At 41.9% G+C, this 25,687-nt stretch overlaps 1 protein-coding gene across 3 annotated transcripts; it reads left to right on the top strand.

The window, feature by feature from the left end:
* The first annotated feature begins 491 nt into the window (after nucleotides 1-491).
* OGT (O-linked N-acetylglucosamine (GlcNAc) transferase) lies at nucleotides 492-25,446 on the top strand. Of its 3 annotated transcripts, none has more exons than XM_054388765.1 (22): nucleotides 492-696; nucleotides 4,247-4,397; nucleotides 5,452-5,695; nucleotides 7,097-7,165; nucleotides 10,055-10,171; nucleotides 11,575-11,654; nucleotides 12,935-13,130; nucleotides 13,347-13,487; nucleotides 13,694-13,794; nucleotides 13,965-14,118; nucleotides 14,216-14,317; nucleotides 14,571-14,750; nucleotides 15,934-16,092; nucleotides 17,525-17,614; nucleotides 19,236-19,361; nucleotides 20,055-20,225; nucleotides 20,324-20,440; nucleotides 20,517-20,684; nucleotides 22,444-22,596; nucleotides 23,298-23,550; nucleotides 23,726-23,849; nucleotides 24,436-25,446. In XM_054388765.1, exons 1-22 carry the CDS (start codon nucleotides 660-662, stop codon nucleotides 24,608-24,610), a joined length of 3,108 nt encoding a protein of 1,035 aa, XP_054244740.1. In that variant the 5' UTR covers nucleotides 492-659; the 3' UTR covers nucleotides 24,611-25,446. The 3 variants fall into 3 exon arrangements, with proteins under 3 accessions (XP_054244740.1, XP_054244739.1, XP_054244741.1); XM_054388764.1 differs by having other exon boundaries at nucleotides 4,217-4,397; XM_054388766.1 differs by lacking the exons at nucleotides 492-696; nucleotides 4,247-4,397; nucleotides 5,452-5,695; nucleotides 7,097-7,165 and adding an exon at nucleotides 8,556-8,908.
* The last annotated feature ends 241 nt before the right edge of the window (nucleotides 25,447-25,687 follow it).

Raw genomic sequence — 25,687 nt, 5'->3', positions numbered from 1 at the left:
TTCCACGATTCATTAATGATCTCCCCATCTGAGGCCTACAGAGATGGTCTCTTTCTTCATCTGCGTTCTCCGTTAAAGAAACAAAGGCTAATAAAGCAGCCACTTTTACGGAACGGTCTCACCTGAGGCGATGTAAATGAACCTCGAGGAGGTCGGAACCCGCGCTACTTTCACGGCCGCTGGGCGCAGTGCTGTGGCCCCGAGCTTCCGTTCGTTCCCCCAACGGCGCCGCGCCGCTACGACGCGGATGGAGCCACGGGCACCATGAACGGGGAAACCCGAGCTGCACATGCGCAGTACCGCTGCGTTTGTCCCAGCAGGGTCACGCGACGACAAAGATCGATCTGCGCTTGGCGAGCCGCCTCCGTGGGGAGGCCTGGCTCGGCGGAAGGCGATTAGCAGAAGTTCCGGTACGGCTTCTTCCGCCGCACAGTGGCTTCATAAGGGACCGCAAGCTAGCTCCGCCTGCACTACTTGCGGGGGGAGCCAGTTCCGGCAGCAGCCATTCGGCAGTTTGCTGCCACCGCCATTTCGGGAGCCGTTGCCTTAGCGCGCTAGGATTGTGGGCATCTCGGTCCTGCACCAGCCGCTGTGTGGGCCCCTCCGCACCCGCGGTCCATTCGCTGTCTCCGCCAGAGCCTTACTGTCCCGCTTTCCCGATGGCGACCTCCGTGGGGAACGTGGCTGACAGCACAGGTATTGTGGCCTGCCGCGCGGGACGGGCGCGCCAGGGGCCAGCAGCTCCGCGATAGCTGGGCCCTGTCCTCGCTCGGAGCCGTTCGGCTGCCTGTGCCCCCGGGATACGTCTGGCTTGTCCCGCGTACAGCGCTCCCTGTTCGCTGGGCCCGCTCCTGGCGGAACTTTCCAGAAGCGGCGGCCTGGGCAAGGCGGTGGCTCCCGTTACGGCCTTCACTGCCTGCGCCTCGGGGTGGGCTCGGGCCTGTCCCACGGTGGCCTCCCGTCGGCGCTGCCCGGCCGGGGCCGGCGGGCCGGTGCTGAAGGAGCGTGGCGCGATTTGTTTTTAGTTGCACAAGTGCATTTGTGCAGACGACGAACTAGTATAACCTGACTCAGAACCTAGGTTGACTGGTCCAGAATCTCCTGCTACACCCTTTAAGAGCAGGTCTTTTGGAGAGTAAGACAGCGTGTTTTGGCTGAGAAAGAGTCTGTTTTATGTTTAGTTTATAGATCCAGAGCTCGAGGGACAGGCTAGAGAAGAAGACAAATCTATGTTCTCTGTAGAACAAGAAAAAGAGGTATTCTGCTTAATGAAAGGGTGAAAGTACAACACAGCTTTATCCTCCAGAGTTTTGAGGGCTTCTGTAACCAGAGTCACAAAACGGTATGAAAAGCTGAAACGATGTCTGGGGGGAAAAAAAAAGGTTCTGTGGAGAAAGGTGGGGTAGCAGTGCAGAATGTAAAGGGAAATGGTGATACAGAAGTGGAGATGGAGAGCTGCAGTATGGTATTTCGTTGTGTCTCAGCTAGAGCTGCGTATCTAGTGCTGCAGCTTTGATCTGTAGAGGTGAAAATAACGTGTATGCTAGGGGAAGAGTCTGGTGGTCGCCACCCGCACCTCCCAGACAGAAATGAGCCTGGATTTTATTTAAAGTAGGGTTGAGCACGTGTGTATGCTAAGTGCTTAGGATGTTATTCCTGGGGAAGAAAAGTAGCCTCGAGTATGTTAGTGATATTTCGTGATGATTTTTATTTTGCTTGCGTTGTGTGGAAGTCTCAAGAGATGTTGCTGTCATAGCATGCACGAGGCTTTTCCAAGGTTATAGTCAAAGCAGGTAGCACAAGTTAATTTAGGTCCCTAAGTTCATGTATGTCAGACTTTGATAAGGAATTCTTCTGATGAGGACGCTTCACTGTGATTGTTTTCTTTGGAAGTGGATTCAGCTACTGATGGCTGCATCTTTGAATTGTAGAACTTCTTTTCCAGCCAACTTTCTATTGGAATTTTAACTCCTTTTGATTTTTGTGATGTAGCTGTAACCTTTCTGCTTTTCAGTGAACTCAAGGATCGTTGTTAAAATACTCGTTTGGCGGTGGGTGACTGGCTGTTTTATGCTCAGTGGTTTGCTTTGTCTCTTCTGGGAGGCGGTTTGTTTTGTAAGACGACTTGATAAATGAAAGAGTATGTCAGCATATCACCGTTATGTTTGTTGCAAGTTGTTTTTGTTAGCAATTTTTATTCCCAGAAGTTAAATACAGTATTTTTACATACCACCTTCTCTCTTACCCTGAGAACTTCAGTTTCACATTTTGCTTAAATAGGCAAAATGTAGCTTTGAGATAAAGATTGGAAACTTCATGAGAATTTGTCTTAAACTTTCGGCATTGTTATATTCGAAGAAGAACTGACTCAGTTGAGTCCATGAGGCATGCTCCTTCCACTGCACAGTTTCCCTCTCTCTATATTCAGCAGAACTTGAAAGTACACCGACTGCCCGAGGGGGCATACCTGTGAGGCTGCTGACGGCAGGAGGGAGTGAGAAGCAGTGTCTTGGTACTGCAGTACCGCTATTGCTATCAGCACCTTGGGCTTCCAGAAATGGTGCCGTCATTCTCATGCAAAAAACAGCTTTATCTCTTTATCTCCAGTAGTTTTAACCAGCTGGTGCATTCCATTTCTTCCTTAGTCACGGTTTGGAAAGTGTAAAGCCAAGCTTTTAGAAAACAGGAATATAATCTGGATTAAGATAGTTGGCTAGTAATTGGTCAAGTATCTGAACACGAGTAAGCTTTGCTAGTTCGTTTAGAAGTTTTTAGCACTGATAGAGACAATCTAGAAAACCAGATACAGTCAGTGTGTGGTGTTTGCAGTCTTTCCTTCAAAACCTGCTAGTGTTAAAAGGTCAGTTTGAAAACAATTTAAATAATTGACACCCATCTCAATTCTGGAAAATAAACCTTAGGTAACTCTGTACCTGATCTCTTTTTGATTATTTTACTATCTATCTAAAGTTCTCCCATGTGAATTAAAAAGTCTGTGAGTTTTTGCAGTGCCTAACTGCAGAGATAGATGTACTTAGATATTGAGGTGCTTCCTTGCTTTGGGAAGGATGGATCTGCTTCATTTACATTCAGAATTTTAAAACTCTCTAGGTCAGGGTGGGAAGTGTTTCATTAATGGAACTAAGTGACTGCAGGCCACTGGAAATGCTGTACTTCTGGAGGAAAAAAAAAAGAGATACTTGCAGAAATCAAACCTTTCAGTAGTAAGAGTCAGTGGTACGAAGGCAAGATTCAAAGGGAGCACTTCTCTAGGATTCTATGAATGGTTGGGTTTTCCAAGCTGCACTTATCTATATTGTAATACAGAGCTGTGCATTGTAAATTTTATTTACTTTCCACACTTAAGGCTGTTTTGTCTAAAGCAGGTGGTGTTTTATGGGAGTATTTTGTTTTTCCACAGTTGTATCTTAGCTGCTAAAACCTAAAAGTGTTCTGTCACTCCTTTTCCAGCTGAGCCTCCAGAAGCAGTAACTCCTTTCCTGTAACCTGTGGTTCCTTCTGTAGGCCAGTTGCATGATCACTGAAGTGTGCTTCTGTCTCATTGGATGTTGTTTCAAGGCAATTTTTGTTTTTATTAAGGGCATGAAGGATTATAGAGGATGCGAGGAATCTTACACATTGCCTTTGGTGGTTTGTTTGGTTTTGGTTTAGTTTTAAGGGCTTTCGTTACTGGCCCAGCAAAACTTTTTTCTGTTCAAATCCTGTACAGTCTTTGTCTACTGTACTTTGTTTCCCTGTTAAGTTTTTAGAACTTGTTTTTAAAACTGCAAAACGTAAGATTTACAGTCTTGGGAGAGAATGAGGAGAGCAATTTCTGTGTTAGCAGCATTTTTGCTGTTGTGAACCAAAGTGCAATATCATGTCAGGAATATCTTTATATTTTGGGGATAATTGGGAATTATTTACTTAGAAATGCAGTAATTGCAGTCTACATGATTCCTGTTGTTAGCTGTTGAACTCTTGGACTTTTACAGATGGTGTTAGGAGCACCCTAGTAACAGGTTAGGACGTGAAGATAGGAGAGTTCAGACTGCCATGTGCTCTAGTGTTTTACATAATTTCAAACATTTTCATTGTGCAGTTGTGTGCACTTCTTCACATTGTGTTTTTTGGTGTGTTTGTTTTTTTTTTTTTTTTTTGTTCCCATTATCTAACTTTTTGTTTCCCCCCCTTAAATGTTTTGGTGATTCTCCAGAACCAACGAAACGTATGCTTTCCTTCCAAGGGTTAGCGGAGTTGGCTCATCGTGAGTATCAAGCAGGAGACTTCGAAGCAGCAGAGAGACACTGCATGCAACTTTGGAGACAAGAGCCTGATAACACTGGTGTGCTGTTGTTGTTATCATCCATTCATTTCCAGTGTCGCAGATTGGACAGGTAGGAGACTTGAGGTGTTCTGTCGAGATTTCTTTCCAGTTTATGCCTCTAACGGAGCTGAGCATAGTTGACCAAAGTTCTGCTTTAACATGGCCTTTTTTTTTAATTGCTGAATGCAAATGCCATCTGACTCCATGACAGCAGTAAGGACTGGTCAAAACCAATATTCTTCCTTTTAGAATTTTGTTGGAGTAAGAGAAATCCCAATTGGAATCAGTAGCTCTACACTGAGCAACAGCTCTTGCTGTCATTCTCATGCTATGCTGTACATAGTAATATTGGAGTGTCAGCCACACTTGAGTGTGCTGTGGGTGTTTACCTGTGTAAACACAGGCTTTTGTTTATTCCACTTGCAATGTGGAGGTTTGTTGGGTTGTTTGTTTTTTTCCAAGTTTCAAGACTGACTGTTTGCTGTGAAGTGGAATGATCGGTTCAGGATTTTTGTCATCTGAAAGTTGGCTGCATTCTTTCTGATTCCCTATTCCAAATCTTGTTTTCTGTGCCTCAAGCATTTTGAGCTTTACCTGCTTTAGCTGTAGATTTGCATGTGCTGATGAAGGAAGTAAGAACTTCTGATTGCAATTCATTTTATATAGGTTTTTGAATGAATTTGTAATAATGGTTCAGACATGGGGAAAATAAAATGAGGGAGGATGCTGTGGGCATATCCCCATAAGATAAAACAGAATTTTGCATCTAGTATTTCAGCTGTTTCCTGAGGGGAACGTTGCTTAAAGCATACACATGTTAGAAGAGGCTTCAAAGGATTTCTGTTGTGCTTTCTCCAAGTTCAGGCTTGGTGAAGTGATTTGAACCCTACTGATGGTAAATGAGTTGTCTGTCTGCGGTAGAATCTAAAATAGCAACATGTGAGATAATAGTTCAAGCTAGAAGAAACTAAACATACAAGACAGCTCTTGTAAGTCTAGATTTATTGGCTGTATGTTCAGCTCACTTAAGCATGCACATGAAATAACTGGGTAAACAGGCAAACACTCAGCCTCAAGGGTGGGGTGTTTTGGTTTTTTTTCCTGACTTGCCTAACTTTCTTCAGGTCTGCACACTTCAGCACTTTGGCAATTAAACAGAACCCACTGCTGGCCGAAGCCTACTCAAATCTAGGCAATGTGTACAAGGAACGTGGACAGCTGCAAGAAGCAATTGAACATTACAGACACGCGTTGCGCCTCAAACCAGATTTCATTGATGGATATATTAATTTGGCTGCTGCACTGGTAGCTGCAGGTGATATGGAAGGAGCAGTACAGGCATATGTGTCTGCCCTTCAGTACAACCCTGTAAGTAACACTTCATTTTATACAACTCCATACTTTATTACTGTCCCAGGACACAAATGGTTTCAGAGGCTTGAGCAAGTGATAACTCTTCCTTCTAACCTGTACAGCAAAAAGTTAATGACCTTGCACTAAACCATTACATTAAGAACCTTTGGAAGTCACACAAAGTTTTTCTTGCAGTACAGTAAGGTCTACTTGTCATTTGAGATAATAGAAAAACAAGGAATTTTGGTTGGATTTGATTTGTTTTTGATCAAAGTCAGAAGTTTCATGTTTATTTTTGTGTGCTTTAAGACAGTAGTATTACAGTGAGAGAATCACTGCTCAGGCTTGACTGTGAGATGTATAAATTGACTCTTGGAGAGTAGATAAGATGTTTGGATTTTTGATTGTAACCGTTCTGAATCGACGTTTTTAGTAAACAGCCTATCAGATGCCCATTTCTTTTGCATCCTATTCAGATATTTCCTTTAGTACTGCTCAGCTTAATAAAGGTGTCTTGCTGTTTGGTCGTCTGCTTTGTCAAAAATTCAAAGGCGTTGGTCTGGTGTGCCTGTGTTCTTTTCCCTTGGGAAAAGCAAATGCAAACCTAGTCCAGCAGGAGCTCAGTGTCTTGTTTAACTGTGTTCTTCAGCCTATGGGAAGCTTTCTGAATTAGGCTCAGTGATCATAGAATCACAGAATCAACCAGATTGGAAGAGACCTCTCAAGATCATCCAGTCCAACTGATCACCCAGCCCTAAGCAATCAACTAGACCATGGCACTAAGTGACTAGTGGAGTTTGTGCACTGATGAGATACACTGAGGTGGTGTTTTCTTATAGGAGTTCACTTCTGTGCAGGTCAGAAACTTCTTTTGCTAGCACTGACAAAAGTGTCCCCCTTCTTTGATCTGTACTGGTAGATAATACACTTGCAGCCTGTGCTGTGGTTACAAATGAAAGAACAAGAACATGTGGCAGAGCTGCATAAAATGGACAAATCGGTGGGAACAATACAGAGTGATTCTTCTGTGTCTAATCTAGTTAAAAGCTGTGAGAGCAGTGGTGAAGCTTAAGAATACAGATCATGCTTAAAAAAAAAAGTCTTCAAATATGTTTGGCAAAAGAACTTAATGTTCTTGAGGAGGGGCATTTAGTTTTGATTTTTTTTTTTTATTTCTCTATAGTAGGGAACTGTATGAAATACTGCTTTCTACTTTATTGTTGTATTATTACAGTACTAAAACCAGGACGGTTATGCTTTGAATGTAGTGTTAGGTCAAGAAAAAATAATGTGATGTAATTATTAGGAATTTAAAATGAGCTGTAGATGACTGGGGCATTCGTTTCTAAGTTCTCTGTTGAACATCTTTAGGGCATCTGAAGTCGTGAAGCTGATAGTGTGACTTCAATTTTTCAGGACTTGTACTGTGTTCGTAGTGACCTGGGGAACCTGCTCAAAGCCCTGGGTCGCTTGGAAGAAGCCAAGGTAGGTGTTGGGTAGCATACATGTAAACGTCAGTGTTTTGAAAAGTTGAACTTTGCACCAAGTCTTCAAATCTGCGTTGATCTACAGACAGTCTGAGAAACTGCTGAAAACTGAAGGCACTGACACACCCCAGAGTAGTTGCAGGGCAAGATGTGGCATGTCCATGTTTAAAAGTTGGTTTAAGTCAAGAAACGGGACCTTTCCAAGCCTTTCTGCTGAACTAGACTATCTGATACCATTCTGAAGTATCGGGCAGGGGCTCCATCATGCTGTTATCTGGAAATAAGTAAAAGTCCTTCAAACCTGAGGCTTGCCTGCTGGTGCCAAGCAGAGAGCCTGTGGTTAGCTCGAGATCCCTGTACGATGCAGGTGCTATTGAAAACGCTGCTCTTCTAAAGTCCTTTGTGGCTTGTAAGTGGAGAAGAAACTTATCCAAATGTTATCTTGTAAATATTGGCTTTTAAAGACTTTTATTCTTTTAACTTTTCCCTTCCCTTGATAGTGGAAGAAAGGCTAGTAAATGATCGATAGCTGCAGTGTGCGAACCCCCCAATTATCTGTTCTTCATGTCTTCCCTTCCCCTCCCCCAAAATAAAGAAATCAGAAGGACAAAGCTGGTTTGTTTGGGAAATGAACTGATCGAAAGAAAACTTGCTGTAGTGGAAAGGTGGCTTCTAGCAGTCTTATGTTTCCTAAACTGAGAATTCAAGCACCAAGATGAGATTAAAATTCTTGGCATGTTAAAACTCAGATTGCACAAAGAAATTGTCTTGTTACAAGCCACCTTACGCGTCCGCGCTGCAGGGGTGAGGAGTGTGGAGCAGTCAACCCCCTGGGCTCCGTGTGTGTCGCTCCAAGCCCCACGCGCATGCTAACCAGTGGAGTGTATGAGCAGCGTAGCTGTCTGTTTGGCTGCAGCACCATTCGGGGAGGGGCAGTGGGAGCGCAGCTTCAAACTTCATTCTTGTTTGGATTTCTCTTCACAACTTGGATGTGCATGCCATCCTAGGGCAGCCTGATTGATTCGGTCAGATCCAGGTTGAAAATATTTGCAGTATCATTTAGATTTTGAAGTAATTTGGTTCTCAGCCCACCAAGCGGACAGCTAACATGAACTGCACTTCACTGCAGCTTTAGTGTGACTGGTATAGGCCAAGACACTGCGCCTGCCTTAGGTTGCTGACTTCTTTGTTTCAGAGCTCTGGAGACACCTAGTTTGAAAGTGTTATTCTGTTTTGTGAGAACTTAATAAAGGAGGAAAAACGATCTTGAGTAAATTGCAATGTGTTTCTTTGGTTATCAGTCCATTTGAAAGATCAAGCCAGCAGATTCCTTACGGTTTGAACTAAAATTTAATTTCTTTGTAGATCTTTCAGAGCCTTTCTTCCAAAAAAAAAAAAAAAAAAGCCCCTGCTGTATGCAATTGCCCTGATTAACCCTCTCCTGTCTGCATGTCTCCCTTGTTACAGACAGATTGTCCTCATGCGTATGTGTTAAGACATATCCAAAAAATGCAATTGCTTTGTTGAACTCTTACTAATGATCTTGTTTTATTTTCTCTCTTGTTTTTGGTTTTTCACCACTGATATTGTATTTAGAAGGTTTCAGGTGGGTGAAACCTCCTATTCCATGCGTAAGGTGCCTCGCTGAAGGGAGCTCGAGGCCTGGATCTAGGGCAGACACACACCTCCTCCTCCTCTTCCAGCAAGGAACGCACCGAAAAGTCACATGATGAGAAATATGGTAACGGGTTTGTAACTGCCACAGCAAAACCATTTGCCTCCATGCCTGAATCTTCTGTCTTGTGGCTTCAGAAACAGCTTAAAGTATTTAATTACAAGCAAGTAATGTAAGAATGTTTTATACTAGTAGCCACAAATTCTTTCAAAGAAATAAAGTAAAAGTAAATTAATATAAAAAAAAATAATTGGAGATAGTTAATAGTAAAAGCTTCTAACTCTTCTGGTTGTTCATTTTTTCCTTTTTTCTTCTTTGTTTGGATTGCAGCGTTCTGCTCTTCTGATGATGCGCTGTGATCCTGCAGTAGCGCAAAGGCTGCGCAGCGGTAACGCGCATTGCGTGCGAAAACAGCCCTCGTGAACGGTCGGCTAGATGATTAATCTCTGATTGGGGGACTGCCCAAGCTCCAGGCTGTAGCCTTTTGTATGAAACCGGGTTGCAACATGTTTAGAGTCCAGACATCAAACTGAATGCGCAAATTTCTGTATGGGCCTGTCTGGTAGATTAATGATTCTGGTTGGCCGTTCACTGGACCTAGGGGTGATCAGGACATAGCAAAGCAGTTGGCAGCGATAGCGTGGCGCCGTGCTCGTTAGGATGCGCAGCGACTTCTTGCGCTTGCATTACAGGGACCTAAACCTTTGTGCAATCCTGTCATTTGAGGTTTGGGAGCTGCAGATAACTGAAGGTGTTGGAGAAAAAAGATGTGTCACCTGGCTTGACAAGGACAATTCAAACCCAAGAACGGTTTCATGTTTTTCTAATTTTTTTTAAAAGTAATTTCTATCTGCTCTTGAATATTTCAGTTTATAGTCTCATTTTACAGCAAAGTTGGTTTTACCCAGTGATATTTTGGATTTCCTGCACTTTAAGGGGGCGTGATCTCTGTGGTGACCTGGTGTCCAAAGTCATGCTAACTGGTTACCAGCATAACTGAACAATGGTGGGCTTGCACCTGGGTTTTGGTTTGCGCTGGCGCAGGATCAACAACAGTTTGCAGCGCATTAGTTTTGGCGCAAGCTAGCCTATACTGCAGGGTCACTTTTGGCTGGTTAGAGAAGGCATACTAACAATTGTTTTTTCTCATTTTTTTTTTCTTTTTACAAATATACCCCCTCCCTTGTATCTCTCTTCTTTAACTGTTCCAAGGCCTGTTACTTAAAAGCAATTGAGACTCAACCAAACTTTGCAGTGGCTTGGAGTAATCTTGGCTGTGTTTTCAATGCCCAAGGAGAGATTTGGCTTGCAATTCATCACTTCGAAAAGGTAACTAAGCCAGTCAGCTTCACCCCAGGGCTTTATGTGCAGTCCTCTGCTTACAGCTGATAGAAATGTTTTGATCAGCAGAGACTTTCTTGTGCTCCTGGTAGTTAATATTCTACGTTAATCATTTTTTAGCTTTCTGATCTCTCAGACTGCCTGTATGCCACTAGAGAGATGTTTAGAATTGCCCTAGGGACTTCACACACATGTCAAATACAAGAAAGTTCATTAGGTTGTTTTTTAGAGGTCTTTTCTGGAGTTTCTTTTCTTTTAATCGACTTTGATGGGATTAATGATTTTTATGTTTCATGTGCGAGGGAGAGGCAACTTTCTGCTTAAAATAATTTTTCATTGTGATTTTGTTTCAGGTATTACTGTCCTTTGAGTAACTGAGGAGAACAATTTTAAGTGATGCACTAATTCTTCTCCAGGATTATTATTCACCACTGTTGTTTCAGACTTCTCTAGATTGGTGTCATTAACTAGTTGTCTGATACCTTCTAGTTTGTATGTAGTTAGTATCTGAATTCAGTTTGTACTCCTTGCTGAAGTTTTTAAGGTGACCTGAAACGGGATTTAGGATGTGGTGGACAGTTTGAGTTAAGATTTACAAAAATAATTTTAACTACTCACGATTCTGTTTGGATCTGTGCCTCATTACTGATATGAAGTATTTTAGTTTGGAAATAACAGTTTCTATGGGAAAGACTGAAGGAGTGTGGCCTGACAGATACTCATTTGTAGCTTATTACTGCATCTTCATCACCCTTATTGGTTCTTAAGGTTCTTCAGTGTTTTAATAGTTTCGAAGGGAGTGAGAATGTTTTCTTTTAGTTAAATGGTGACTGAACTTTCCCTACATGTTTGCTGTATTTGGTTTTTATCTCTCACTTGTGGAACTGTTTCTGTGGGCTGCTAAAGTTTTAAGCTGCTGTCTTGTTTTACAGTAGGTAAAGCATATGGATCAGCTACTTTAGGATTTTCTCCCCTATAAACAAGTGAAAGGCAGCATAGCATGAGTAGGCAGCAGTGTTAAGTATGATCAGTGTTTAACACTTCATTCTGAAGTGTTTACAAGTGACTAGGTAAGCAAGTGAATACATCTGAGCATAGTGTATGCTGTTCTGCAGATGAGTAACTTTGATGCTCTCTTACTGATTTATATAACTTACATTTTCTTTCCTCATTAGGTTACTGATGTCTTAGATGCTTACAGATTGGGTTGGTCAAATTAAAAAAAAAAAAAAACAAAACCAAAAAACCCAACCAACCATCCACCAAACAACAACAGAAAAAATCCTTCCCCTTCCCCCAACGAAAAAAAAGCCAACAACAAAACAAATAGGGTTCATAGAGAATGTTTTTTGTGTTAATGCTCAAAACTGTTACTTAAAAAATATTTTCAGGCTGTAACACTTGACCCAAATTTTTTGGATGCTTACATCAATCTGGGAAATGTCCTGAAGGAGGCAAGGATATTTGACAGGTAAGCAGATCAGTACTGTCACTTTTTATGTCCTGTCAGGTGTATTAAGATACAGATTGGGTTGCCAGTGTAAAAATCTTTGTGCAGTATAGCAAAGACATCTGCTGGAAGCTAAGTAAGGAAGTGGCTTTAAAATGCTTGTAGATCAGATTGCTGGAATTAAGAAAAAAAAAATCCAGAAAACAACAACAGTAAACTTGAGGAATGTGCTCCTTGATACTACTTTGTTCTAATGAATAAAATGTTGAAAGTGAGACTTTCTGAAGGTATTGATGAAAATATGTTTGAAAATAAGGCTGGAGAGAATGAAGGTAAGATGTAGAAGAAAGTCATGAACCCTTGAGTGATGGAATGAGCTAAGCACCTTACTGTGTGTTTGCTATTTGTTATGTGTTGTCATCATGTTACTTCATGGGGTTGCAGTACTTCTCTCTTGCTGAACTAACTTTGAGACTTCTGATACATGAATCTATTTCTGGAAGAAGATCCAGGCTGTGGTGTTTATAAGCAGTGTACCATGTTGCATCTGTTAATTATAATTTCTGGTGGCTCTAGTTTGTGGCTCCAAGTTTAATGATGGTTTGCAGGGAACAGGTTAATTAACTGCTTGCATTGTGCACAGTGATTCATGCTTTAGCCATGGATCAATGGGCTGAACAGAGGTTAGATTTTTACACCACTTCTTTGAGAGTTTACTCGCTGTGCATACTGTTGTCATTGGTCTGGAAATCCGGTTTGAATACCTGAGTCATGTAGAATGCTGTAGGAGCATAGAATGAGAGAGCTCATTGTTGGACAGTGCAGTTTGAAGAGTGAAGCATTATATATTTTTAGGTTAGAATAAAGACATGCAATACTATGATACTGTTTGTGTTTTTGCAATTGGATAATTAAACTGGAAAAACGTGGAGCAAAGGTCTTGTGCTTATCCTAGTGATGAAGAATGTTTAAAAAATAGTTGAAAGCTTCTCTTTTTCTCTAGACTTACAGCAGTGGGTGGGAGGAAAACATTGCTGTTTTACTAAGTATTTCTTGTCTGATAGTCATTACAGAATTCAGCATAACTTTAAAATAATGCAGATGAAAATGCTTCATCCCTTGACTGGGCTTTCAATTCAGACAGTGCTCTTTTGTGTTCTCTGGAACGTCTTACAGGACAGATACCTCTGTGTTTTAATACATATTACTTGGTCTGTTTTTTAATGTAGGATCTTTTATGAGCAAGGTAAATGTAATTGCTGCCTTGTGGATGATCGTTTACTTTCTTTGTCTTGTTACAGAGCCGTAGCAGCTTACCTACGAGCCTTGAGTTTGAGTCCCAATCATGCAGTTGTGCATGGCAACCTTGCCTGTGTCTATTACGAGCAAGGACTGATAGACCTAGCAATAGACACCTACAGGAGGGCTATTGAACTGCAACCCCACTTCCCGGATGCCTACTGTAACTTGGCCAACGCCTTGAAGGAGAAAGGCAGTGTAAGGAGTGCTTTCCTTCTGAACATGTTTAAAAGGACAGTGAATGGTCATTTTAGACAGCAGGTGATGCCAGCTTTATGAAGATGGCATGTTAGTCTTAGTCACAAGGAAGTGTAATTTAGGGCGGTCTGCTTAACGTAATAGTATAGTGACTTCTTATAAACAGTACTGTTACAAGAAATATTCCCATATTAGCAGTATTCCTCTTTTTCCAAGGTGGTAGAAGCAGAAGAATGCTACAACACAGCTCTTCGACTTTGTCCCACTCATGCAGACTCTCTCAACAACCTAGCAAACATCAAGCGGGAGCAGGGGAACATTGAAGAAGCCGTCCGCCTGTATCGGAAGGCTCTTGAGGTATGGTTGGCTGTGGAGAGGGAGAGCTGGGGAGTTCATGTTGGGAGTGTGCGCTGTGCCAGGGAGGTTTTTTCTCTTTGGGTGTAAGTGCAGGAACATCTACTTGGAGAGTTGAGTCTTGTTAAAAGAAAAGTAATAAATGCACAAGTGTTTTTGTGATGCAGTCTACTTGGGGCATTTGAGAGACAGGTGCTACTTCGTTTCAGGTGTTCCCAGAGTTTGCTGCTGCCCATTCCAATTTAGCAAGTGTTCTGCAGCAGCAAGGGAAATTGCAGGAAGCTCTGATGCATTACAAAGAGGCTATCAGGTAAATGAACATGCCCTGTAATAATCCCAGCATTTTGTAATGGGAGGGTGGCCTACATTTGTTCAGAATGTTAATTCAGATAGCTGCTTTGCAAACCAGGAAGTCTGGTATGGGTATGATTTCTCATTGGAGGGAAGAACTTTCTGACTAATGTTGCCTGTATTTCTTAGAATCAGCCCCACATTTGCAGATGCTTATTCCAATATGGGAAATACTTTGAAGGAGATGCAGGATGTTCAAGGAGCTCTGCAGTGCTACACCCGTGCCATTCAGATAAACCCAGCTTTTGCTGATGCACACAGCAACCTGGCCTCTATTCACAAGGTAGCACATGCGAGTAACTGACTCAGTGTGGTGGGGCACCATGAGTACTTGCCCTGAGTATGTTTTTATCTGCTGACACACTTCCGTGTCTTTGCAGGATTCAGGGAATATACCAGAAGCCATTGCCTCTTACCGCACTGCTCTGAAACTGAAACCTGATTTCCCAGATGCCTACTGCAACTTGGCCCACTGTTTGCAGGTGAGCGGGAAGATGCTTTGATTTTAACTCTTAAAATCCTCCGAGCTTGATCACCTTAACTGATCACTAATTTGAATGTTAAGGAGCAGGCTTAAGTCTTGAATTGAAAGATAAGGTTATATAGTCATCAGCAGAAATTACTGAAGATCTCACTTCCATTTTTTGGAAGAAACATTGCTCCACTTGTGAAATGTCTGATCCAGATCAAAGGATGCTGCTGACCTAATCCTTGTTTAATTTTATTTTTTTCCAGATTGTCTGTGACTGGACAGACTATGATGAAAGAATGAAGAAGCTGGTTAGCATTGTAGCTGATCAGCTGGAGAAAAACAGGCTGCCTTCTGTCCATCCACATCATAGCATGCTCTATCCCCTTACTCACAGTTTTAGGAAGGCTATTGCAGAGAGGCACGGAAATCTGTGTTTGGACAAGGTGGGACAACTATGGTTCAAGTAGTTTGTGGTTTTGTCTATGCCTACTGAAAATGTACTAGTCAGTAGTTATTGTTAGGCTCTTGTAAGGTTTGCGAGTCTGCCCTGTAGAGAGGACATACTGTTACTTACCTAGTTTTGTGGAGTAGATGCATGGGGCATTTTGGAAAAACAGAGTAAATTATTCTTTCATGACAGTAAAAGAGATCTAGGCGTCTGTGTGATAGTATTTCCCAGAATTGGACCCTTTCCAGCATCTGTAGTGCTTGGAACCTGACCTTGCCACTAGTGAATCCCTTGCTAATGAGCAAGCTCTGTTTGATTCGCTCTGGGGTTTACTAATGCCCTTGCTATAGTGGAGATGTCAGCAGGTGTGACACATTGCAGGAGGAAGTATTTACTTTGATTCTGTGTTGGAGTGCTTTGTTTACAGTAGAGTAGATTCTTCAAAACTAGATTCTCTTGCTATAATTACTTAATTGTGACTGCAGAGCACTTCAAGTTGCCAAGAGTGCAGTTGCAGTTGGTGGTGAATTCTTTAACTAAAATTTGATGCTACTTCTTTTCCTCTTCAGCCAGAGCCCTAGCTGTTTGGTGTTTGTGAATGCTGAGATGGGCTGCTTGAGCACCTTCCAGGTGTAATTGGAAATACGCTGTTAGCCAGTGGATGGTTCTGGTTAGCTAATGGAAAGGGCTCAGAGTTAGCTCGATAGCCTTATAATTCTGTCTCTGGTGACTAGCAGCTGATGTCTGTGGAGGATTGGTGTGCATAAGAACAGAAAGCATGCTGGGGTGCTTCCCAGGATGCTGCTCTGGTCACAAGTGGCCTGTAGTTTGAGAACTTGCTGGTCATAGTGGTGTGTTACTAGTATACTTAATAAACAGGAGCGGAAGGAAATGGTGACACAGCAGAAACACTTGATAGGAGCAGTGATGTCAATTTTTGTCTGGCTGGATATAGGTGCGTGAGGGCTTGTAACAGTTTGTGGACATTGCACCTGGCTCTCATGGAAGGTGTATAATGCAGGTTTGAAACAGCAGGTGCCCATAGACCACTTCCTGGATATGGGCTAAGGCTAATTCTACAAACTCACCTGACTGACTTTTTTTTTTTTCTGTTGCTCCATTCAGCGTTTGGTTTTGATTTCTGAGTTTGTAAGGAGTGGATTATGTTTTCTTGACAGATCAATGTTCTTCATAAGCCACCATATGAGCATCCCAAGGATTTGAAGGCCAGTGAAGGTCGACTTCGTATTGGCTATGTGAGCTCTGATTTTGGAAACCATCCAACCTCACATCTAATGCAGTCAATCCCAGGCATGCATAACCCAGAAAAGTTTGAGGTAAAAACATAAACGGCATTTTTAAAGCTTTAGATAGGTGGCTTTTTGTCTTGGTCCAGGGAAGGTCAAATTTTGGGTTTGAGGCTTTTTGTTTGGTTGGGTTTTGGTTTTTATTAATTCATTAGCAGGCTTTTTTAAATGCTTTGAAGAGTTCTCCAGCACTGAGTCATCTTCCTTTACCAGTGTTATCAGTATGAAGTATTATTTGGAAGGTAGGTGAATTAGATATCTGTCCTCATAATTACTGTGGGAAAACTTTTTTCAAGCTTCAGCTGCTGTGGTTTTAGTAGATGTTTCAGCATCAAGTTGTCCCTACCTGCTGACATCTTGATTTACAGATAGGTATCTCTGTTTTGTTCACTCTGCTGTTGTTTTCACACATGCTTTTCTCTGGATACCTTTATCACAAAAATAAGCTTCAGATCGGTCTGGCTGCTGCATTTCACAAGGCAATGATACACTAACTCATTGCAGAGTGAGCATGTACAGTGTAGCAGTAGTGAAGACAGTCAGCTCTGTTGATCTGGGTTGTCATGGTAGGGGACTGAGGCTGTAAATAGCACAGATTCTCAGTTATGTGGCTTGCCCCATGACTGTTTAAATTGCCTTGCTTTTGCACTCCTGTTTTCCAAGATATGAGAGTTTGCATATCTTGGTAAAGGATTTTATGTCTTCCCTTCCTGAAAAAGGTGCTTTATTAAGGTGCTTTTTTTGTTTTGTTTGTTTGGTTTGGGTGGGTTTTTTCTCCTATCTTCTTGCTTCTTCCTGGTCATGAACTCTTTGTAGTCTCTAATCCTCACAGAGAATCTGCATGCTTGAATTGTTAACAGAACCGTGACTATGAAGCAGATTTCTTAAAATGAAGCAGATCAGTGCTCTGAGTACAGTGTGGGGAGAGTGTACCATTTAACCTTGAATCGGCTCAAGGCAAAGGGCAGGCTTCCTTGTTCTAGATTTAGAAAGCTCTACAGAGCTTAACTAAGTGAAAGCTATCTGGTCTGCTAAAACCACGCTTTTGTCCTGCAGGATAATAAATTCTCTGCATATTGGTCCTATCTGTTCTGTATGTGCTAGCTTAGCTACAGATGTCTGTTCTGTAACCTGTCAACTTTCAGTTTCTCAGATACATTTGTAGTTTCTTAATTGGAGGGAACTAGTCACTGTTTTAAAGAATCTAAGAAGCTTCCCTGAGTTTGTCTGTTCAACCCAAGTTATAATTCTGAATCGCACTAATTACAAATTCAGGGTTTTATTTTTATTTCTTCCTCAACTCCTAAATTCCACCCAAATAAAATAAATATTATATCATTTGTATGAAGCTAGGTGTGTTTTGCTCATGTAATTTAAAATTGCAATACCATATGTTTTATAGCAAAACTATTTCATTGTCAAGTTGTTGCAGGTACTAAATGCTTGATGCCCCATGTTGCAGGTATTCTGCTATGCCCTGAGTCCTGATGATGGTACAAACTTCCGTGTGAAAGTGATGGCTGAAGCAAATAATTTCGTTGACTTATCTCAGGTGAGCTTTTTTGGTGCAGTGACTTCTTAGCAAACTTAAATGAAGAAAGGGATCAGCCTCTCGTTTGAGGGTTTTAGTTATAATAATTTCTTGATTTAGGCTGATGTTAGTCTTGAAAATTGTGGGGTTTGTAGGTACATTTCGGTTAGGCCTTACCTGTGTGAACCTTTCATGCAGGAAGGCTGCTCTGCAGCTGGCCTGACCTATGTCAGGTTAGGTGACAAATAAAATTTGCATGTTTTGTGTTGTTCAGAGCCTGCTCTCGTATGTAAAAATGCTAAGCTGATGTCAGCAGAGCTGTTCTTTGAGATGGATTTTGCAAAGCTGATCTTCTGAAAGGTTCTTTTAGAATAGTGAGCTTCAGTTACAGTTGGGGAAGGCCATCCATCCCCTGCTTTTGCAGTTGTGCATTTAGAATGCTGTGAGCAGTACATAGTAAAACAGGACAGTGGTTTCATAACTGTTGTTGCACTCAGCTATGTAGGACAAATTCTTTCTTTTGCCCAGGTTTGATAGAATGAATTTTCTGATTTTGTAATTTCTGAGGCATCAAGCTTGTATCTTTGGGTGATAGTACAAATCTTGAGAGATTTGTATAGAAGGAGCAAACAGGTAGAAACAGTATGCTGTGATTTATTGCATTAGCAGTGAAACTAAGATGGGAACGAGGTCGTTATCTGCTTGGAGATAAAACTGCTTATGTGCATGTGTTTACCCTGCTATGAAGTGTGAACTAGACTTCCCTTTTTTACTAAAGTGATGAACTTCCATGGTGCAGATTAATTGCAGAATAAGTCAGCTGTAGTAGTAGATGTGAAGAGTTAATTGGCTTACTCTTGATCTTAGTTTGAAGTAATTTCTCTGTACTGTCCTAATGTTAGTTTAGGAGTCCCCTGTGTGCCTTACAGGAGCTGTTGTCATTAATTAGCCTCACAGGAGTGATGCTGGTGGTGCTGTTACGATTCGTGTAGCCTCAGTTTCTAGCCTTTGTTTTTTTGTTTTATTGCTACTGAACTTGAGACATCTATGAAATGCTTTCTTGTAACTAGTTGTCAGTAATGAGAGCAGTAATTAGCTCCAGGAGGAGTGTAACACTGTTGAAAATTGTTTAGCTTTTGTCATTAGACAGGAGAAGACACATTGTAATTACTGGGACTTTGCTGTTCTTGAAAGTCACTAATGCCTCATGTGAAGGTCTGCTCTTTGAATTTGATTTAACCAAGAGCTGAAGCAGTTTGTGTTGCTTGAAGTTTCTTCTGTCATGTTAGTCATACTTTTCTGCATGAAGTGCTGAACTTAGCAGTGTTAGGTACTGCTTTGGCACATTCAAATCAGAGTAGTAACCTTGAAGTACCACAGATACAATCTTTTGTCAGCAGCTGCTTCAGCCATGTCCACCAAACATGTTTGTCCTGGCTTTAACAGAGGTTTTGTTCATTGAGTGATACTGACTTAAACCTCTGTAAAACCAGCAGTGGTAATGTAATTGAAGTCTCACCTGAATTAAATTACACATTTGTACGTTGGTACACTGACTAACTACAGGTACTAGTAAAAGACTGGAAAAAAAAAAAAACCAACAAAAAAACTCCACTTTCCTCTCTGTTTATTTGCTGTTCAGATACCATGCAATGGCAAAGCAGCAGACCGCATCCATCAGGATGGGATACACATCCTCATTAACATGAATGGTTACACCAAAGGAGCCAGAAATGAATTATTTGCCCTGAGACCAGCACCCCTCCAGGTAACTAAAGATAGAGGCTACTGTATTTCCAAAAAACTGCATGTGAATGTGAAGTTTCTTTTGCTCTTCTGGTGGAGTTGAAGGAACATTGGAGTCTTACGCTGATCAGTAAGCAAGAGACCTGTTAGGGCTTAGTGCGTATGAGACACACAGGATCCTTCTTTCGAGCAGTGCTGAGCTTTTGTGCTTTATGGGCAGTGTCTGTCCTGAAAGACAACTCCTTAATTCTCTGAGGTTCCTGAACACCTCTGCTTTCTTGTATTGGTGAAACAAAGGGTATTTGAAGCAGTTGTGGAAACGAATTCTTCTGGTTTAAGTTCTTGAAGCTTGGTGAAACTCTGTTAAAGGAATTCAGAACTAGAGTTGTGTTTTTTGACTAAATTTTGGAAATGCCTATGGAACAAGAATTGGAGAAACCTGAATCAGACTCACTGCAGGATACAGAAATCTCAGCTCAGAAGCTGTCATCAGTGATGGCTGTAACTGCGTGTAGTTGGATACTTTGGCCTTTTGCTTGAGGGATCAATTTATAAAGATCCTTGAACCTGGTCAGTAGTGACTGTTTGGGGTTAGATAAAAACCAAGAAGGAACTCAAATCTGTAGGTGGAAAAACATAGCTTAAAATATGTTGTTTAACTTACTTTATTTTTGCCATGCACCTGGGACTAGAGTCTTGCTTTCTTGTTTTTCAGGCAATGTGGCTAGGGTATCCTGGAACCAGTGGGGCATTGTTCATGGATTATATCATCACAGATAAAGAAACTTCCCCAGTTGAGGTGGCTGAGCAGTATTCAGAGAAATTAGCTTACATGCCAAACACTTTCTTCATTGGAGACCATGCAAACATGTTTCCCCACCTGAAGGTATGTGGGAGGGTAGGGCGAGAGAAGGAGGTGTTCTATGAAGTGGCACTGAGTATAGCCAGGGATCTTGTAACTTTTATAAAACTTCTTTTTAACAGAAAAAAGCAGTCATTGATTTCAAGTCCAATGGACATATTTATGATAACAGAATTGTTCTGAATGGCATTGACTTGAAGGCTTTCCTTGACAGCCTCCCTGATGTCAAGATCGTTAAGGTAAGAGCTGCTCTTTGGTGTGCGTGGTCCCGGGGCTTGCAACCTGTGCCCTGTCTGATGCTGTGATTTATTGCAGATGAAGTGTCCTGACACCTGTGAGAATGCAGATGGTAATGCTGCTCTCAGCATGCCAGTCATCCCCATGAACACCATTGCAGAAGCTGTCATAGAGATGATCAATCGTGGGCAAATCCAGATAACAATCAATGGATTCAACATCAGTAATGGATTAGCAACTACTCAGGTGAGGCACTTCAAGATGCTGTTCTCTCTTTTTTTTTCTTTTTGTTGCTGTATGTTTTCGTATGACAATGAGGAAAAGCCTCTAAGCAGATGTCTGCCTTCTGTCATGTTGGGTTGTTTAGTTCTCATTCTGAAGCAGACTTGCGGATATGTTACAAGCCACAGATACTGGAAGATAACCTTCTCCTATCAGGAGGTTTCTAAAGTCCAAAGAAATTGAATCTTGTTGCATAAATATGATACTTGGTTGTTCAGAATTTGAAGGCAAGGTTTGCTCATTGCCTGCAGGGCATCTGTGAGCTGTTCTACAGATTCATGGATTGCATCAGATTGGAAGGAACCTCGATGGTCATCTTGTCCAAACCCTCTGCAGTCTGCAGGAACACCTCCAACTGTGTGTGGGGCCACATAGAGTCTGATCTTTAATCTCTCCAAGGATGGGGCTTCAACCACATCCCTGGGCAACCTGTTCTAGTGTTTTACCACCCTCATTGTGCAGAACTTCCTCCTGATGTCCAAGTGAAATCTCCTTTACTCCAGTTTCAAACCATTGCCCCTCATCCACTTACCACAGGCCCTTCTGAAGAGCCCTTGCCCAGCCTTCCTGTAGGTTGCCTTCAGATACCGAAACGTTGCTTTAAGTAGTCTCCCCAGAACCTTCTCTTTTCCAGGCTGAACAGTCCTAATTCTTTCAGCCTGTCCCCACAGGAGGAGTGCTTCAGCCCTCTAATCATCTTTGTGGCCTCCTGGACTCACTCCAGCAGGTCTGTGTCCCTATTGTGTTAGGGGCCCCAGAACTGGCAGAGCACAGGGGCAGAATGCCCTCTCTCCGTATGGGTCTGGCTGTGGTGCTTTTGATGCAGCCCATGCTTCTGTGCTGCCAGTGCCCATTGCTGGCACCTGTCCAGCTTCTCCCCCACAAGCACCCCCAACTCTTTTTCTGCAGGGTTGCTCTCAATCTCATCACCTCACAAGCTGGATTGATACTGAGGGTTGCGCTGAACCAGGTGTGGATGTGGGCCCTTGCACTTTGCCTGTTACCCAGTTTCACTTGCGTTAAAAAAAAAAAAAAAAGGATAATACAGGCAGAGTTATTCTACTGTCTCTCAAAAATGTTTATTTATCTCCTTACCTCTTTGTGAACTGTTCATTATACCACCACTTTTTGAAAGTTAAGAATTCTTTAGTTTGATTTTCAGCATTTTCCCTTATTTCCTTCTCAGCTGGTTCCTTACAGGCTTTCAATTACATGGTAGTCTCTATCTTTAGTCTTGACTACCTCCTCTGTGCTTACTGCCTTTTAGCATTAGCTGCCCATGCTCCCCTCTACCCCTCCACCCCTCCACAAAAAAACTCCAGAACAACACACATCCCAAACCACACACACACACACAAAAAAAAAACCCTTTTTTTCTGAATACCTCTTTTATTCTTCCTGAAGTCTTCCTTTCAGTTTTGGTGTCAAAGAAATTAATTGACTTCAAGGATGGGGGGGAGTCCACATGTAGCACCTCTTTATGTGATTCTTCTTCCCAATATTCCAGTTACTTGGAAGTTCAGGGAGATCCACAACCACATATCAGTTCAGCTCTTGTTTTGGTTGTGAGTAGACCGCTTTGTGTAATAAAACCAAAAATGTGCTCTCAGTAATTGAAGGTGTTAAAAGATGTTGCAGTGTGCCTCAGGATGGTTCTGCAGGGCATTTTCTTGGTTGCTGCAGTTTCAGTGTTACCTGAGCTGCCTTTTTTTTTACTGTTTAGATTAACAACAAAGCAGCAACTGGTGAAGAAGTCCCACGAACTATAATTGTTACTACACGTTCTCAGTACGGCTTACCAGAGGATGCTGTTGTGTACTGTAACTTCAATCAGCTATATAAGATTGATCCCTCCACTTTGCAGATGTGGGCTAATGTGAGTATCTGTGTGTCACATGAAGAATAAGGTCAGACTTCTGGCATGTAAGTGAAACTTAGCAGAAACTTCAAGCAAGTTAAAACTGTGCCTATTCTTCTGGGAAACACTGATCCTGAGCTGTGTGAATCCTTACCATGCTTGTGTTGCAGGACTTGGTGTTAATAGAATGTAGAAGTTTTTAGATCGATTTCAAATCAATCTGTTTCTAGCCAGTGAAAAGTCATGTCTTGGACAGCTTAAGTATGTTGATGTCTTCCCTAGTCTGCACAATAAAGTCATAACTGGCCTTGGGAATTGATATGTCTACATATCAATGATGTAGACAGTGAATGTCTACATCAAGGACCAGTTTATAGTTTATTGCTGATTGTCACATGAGGGGTTGTTTTTTTTAAATATTCCGTAGTATGGGCCCATAAATGAGACGCTAAGATCTTGGAATTGCGCTCTCAACTTCTGCTCTATGAGCTGTTGCTCAGAGTTGCTGTCTCTTTCAGCGGGATTACATATGCAATCCTAGTTATTCCACTCAAAAGGGTGATTTTTTTTTTTTTTTCTGTCTTGCTCCATAACTTAGAAGATTGAAGTATTGAATGCTTATGCTTTCTGCTTCATTTTGGTATGTGGTAATTTTTTTGTTAGGAATAGGAAGTGTTTCTGACAGAACTTTCTATATTTGCTTCTTTTTTTGGTAACAGATTCTAAAAAGAGTTCCCAACAGTGTGCTGTGGCTGCTGCGCTTCCCAGCTGTAGGAGAACCCAATATTCAGCAATATGCTCAAAACCTGGGTCTTGCCCAAAACAGAATCATCTTTTCTCCTGTTGCACCCAAAGAAGAACATGTGAGAAGAGGGCAATTGGCTGATGTTTGTCTAGACACTCCGCTTTGCAATGGGCACACAACTGGGATGGATGTACTTTGGGCTGGGACTCCAATGGTCACTATGCCAGGTAATGCAGTGGGGAACCTACACAGAACAGATGGGTGTGAATACAGTTATTTTTTTTTAATTACAAACAGCAAGCCCAACAAACTGTCTTCTGTAGAGGCAGAAGGGAAATACATGATTCTCTGCCATGGGTTACTTAATCATCTTACTCTTGCTCTCAATTCATTTCTCTACAGGCGAGACCCTTGCGTCACGAGTTGCTGCCTCACAACTCACTTGCCTGGGTTGTCTTGAGCTCATTGCAAAAAGCAGACAGGAGTATGAGGATATTGCTGTGAAACTGGGAACTGATCTGGAATAGTAAGCAAACTTTTCTGTGTAATGTGGTAACAGAGAGAACATCAGGTGCTGTGTTTAGGTGCAGTGCTGAGACTTGCAGTAGTTTTAATCTTGCAGGTGCTCCAGTATCTAAAATAGCTGGGCAGTCTTTGTCAGGAGGTTTGTCTTGCAGTTAACTGATCTGCTTCTACAGCAAACTTGACAGTACTCCCACTTGGGTAACAGTGATACCTGTTCTGAAGAAATCGGTCATGCACAGGTTCTTACCTGCTAAAGTGCAATATAGTTCACCTTTTGCTGTTCTTAAATTGAAGGTTAAGCAGTTTGTGACTTACTGCAAATTAAAATTGTGCTGTAAAAAGCTACTACAGCACAGATGATGCAACAAGTTATTCATGTCTTAGTTCGTACTTGAGGTGGTCATGCTGGATTGCATCAGAAGTGATGAGGGGATGAAACAGCAATATGAATTTGGTGGAAGGTGAAGGATGGGATGTCTTTGAAATGGTTGTACTGGCAATTCTGGATTTGCTGAAATAAATTTTGGAAGCAAACTGTTTTAGGAATTGTTCGGAACCTCTTCTGACTGATTTAACTCTTTTTGTAGCCTGAAAAAGATCCGTGGCAAAGTCTGGAAGCAGAGAATATCCAGTCCTCTGTTTAACACGAAGCAGTACACGATGGACCTGGAGCGGCTGTACTTGCAGATGTGGGAGCACTATGCTGCTGGCAACAAGCCTGATCACATGATTAAGCCGGTAGAGGCCAGCGAGTCTGCATGAAGTGGGACTGGCTGTGCCCATGCCGAACCCTCCAGCAACTGAGCCTCTCAAACACTTCTGCAAAGATGATGAGCTAAAAACTGTGCATTTCTACTTAATTTGCCTGGTACTGTGGCTGAAGTAACACATGATGGTGATTTAAGCACAGCCAGACGTATTTCTTGCATGATAGGGAAAGACTCAATAGAGCCTGGGATCCTCTGTTCCTTGAGGAATTTGAATTGGATTGAGCCATGTACATGCCAGCCCGTGTGTGTGAGTGACATAGTGGTTGCTGGGGGGAAGTTTGAACTGCCTAACCAATTATGACTTGATGAATTGATTTAATCTTCCCATGAATTTCTCTCATTTTATGTGGCTTGGAACTGGAGCATTTTAACCTTGGATGTTGGGTCCTGCTGTTGGTATATGTGTGGTTGTCCCACGACAAGATTTCCAGCTAGCGAGTGTTGCTCCCTTCATGAATTTCTGAACTGTGGACTGAAAGGGCGTATTTGCTGGTGTAGTCTTTTATAGGTTTTATAAACCACTTGAGCCTATATCAGCCTTTTAATGTTTGACCTCTGTTTTGGAGTTCTCTGTAAACATGTTGGTTTAGATGAGGATCTTGGGTTTTTTTGTTTTTAAGATTCTCCAGTAACTCAGCTGATTGGTTTCATGATGGCAGCTCTTATTCTGTTTGGAAAAAAAAAAGTTTTTGATTTGAAATTAATCCCACAGGTGTTTGAGGTAAACACAAAATGGTGCCAAATCCAGATCTTTAGGGAATGATTGTTCATTATGTATAGAGGGCACAGTCCTAGGTACTGCAGCAAAGACTTTAAAACAAAATAAAGCTTTGGTTTGACAGTTTGATTTGTTTCATGTTTTCTGCTGCCCTTGTGTTGCTGTCACAGTGTTCTCAGCTGCTGGCCTCTCTATCTTCCTTTATGTCATTTTGTTTTAAGGTATTGTAAATCTGGTACGTAGATGTTTTTGTTTCCACTAGATTAGACTGATCAGGCTCTGGGATGTGTGCATGCCCAATTCTGAAGTTTCTTCTGGCCTTCACACTATGTTAATCTCTGTAGCATCTAG

This window comes from Indicator indicator, chromosome 17, assembly GCF_027791375.1.
Source record: "Indicator indicator isolate 239-I01 chromosome 17, UM_Iind_1.1, whole genome shotgun sequence".
NCBI classification, from domain to species: domain Eukaryota; kingdom Metazoa; phylum Chordata; class Aves; order Piciformes; family Indicatoridae; genus Indicator; species Indicator indicator.
Note: the sequence above shows the minus strand (reverse complement) of the source record. Positions and strands in the feature narration are given on the sequence as shown.

Coding starts and splice junctions, on each gene's coding strand:
- OGT (XM_054388764.1), top strand. CDS start 660: ATGGCGACCTCCGTGGGGAACGTGGCTGACAGCACAG. Junction 20,226..20,323: donor ACATGTTTCCCCACCTGAAG/GTATGTGGGAGG, acceptor TCTTTTTAACAG/AAAAAAGCAGTCATTGATTT. Junction 20,441..20,516: donor CTGATGTCAAGATCGTTAAG/GTAAGAGCTGCT, acceptor GATTTATTGCAG/ATGAAGTGTCCTGACACCTG.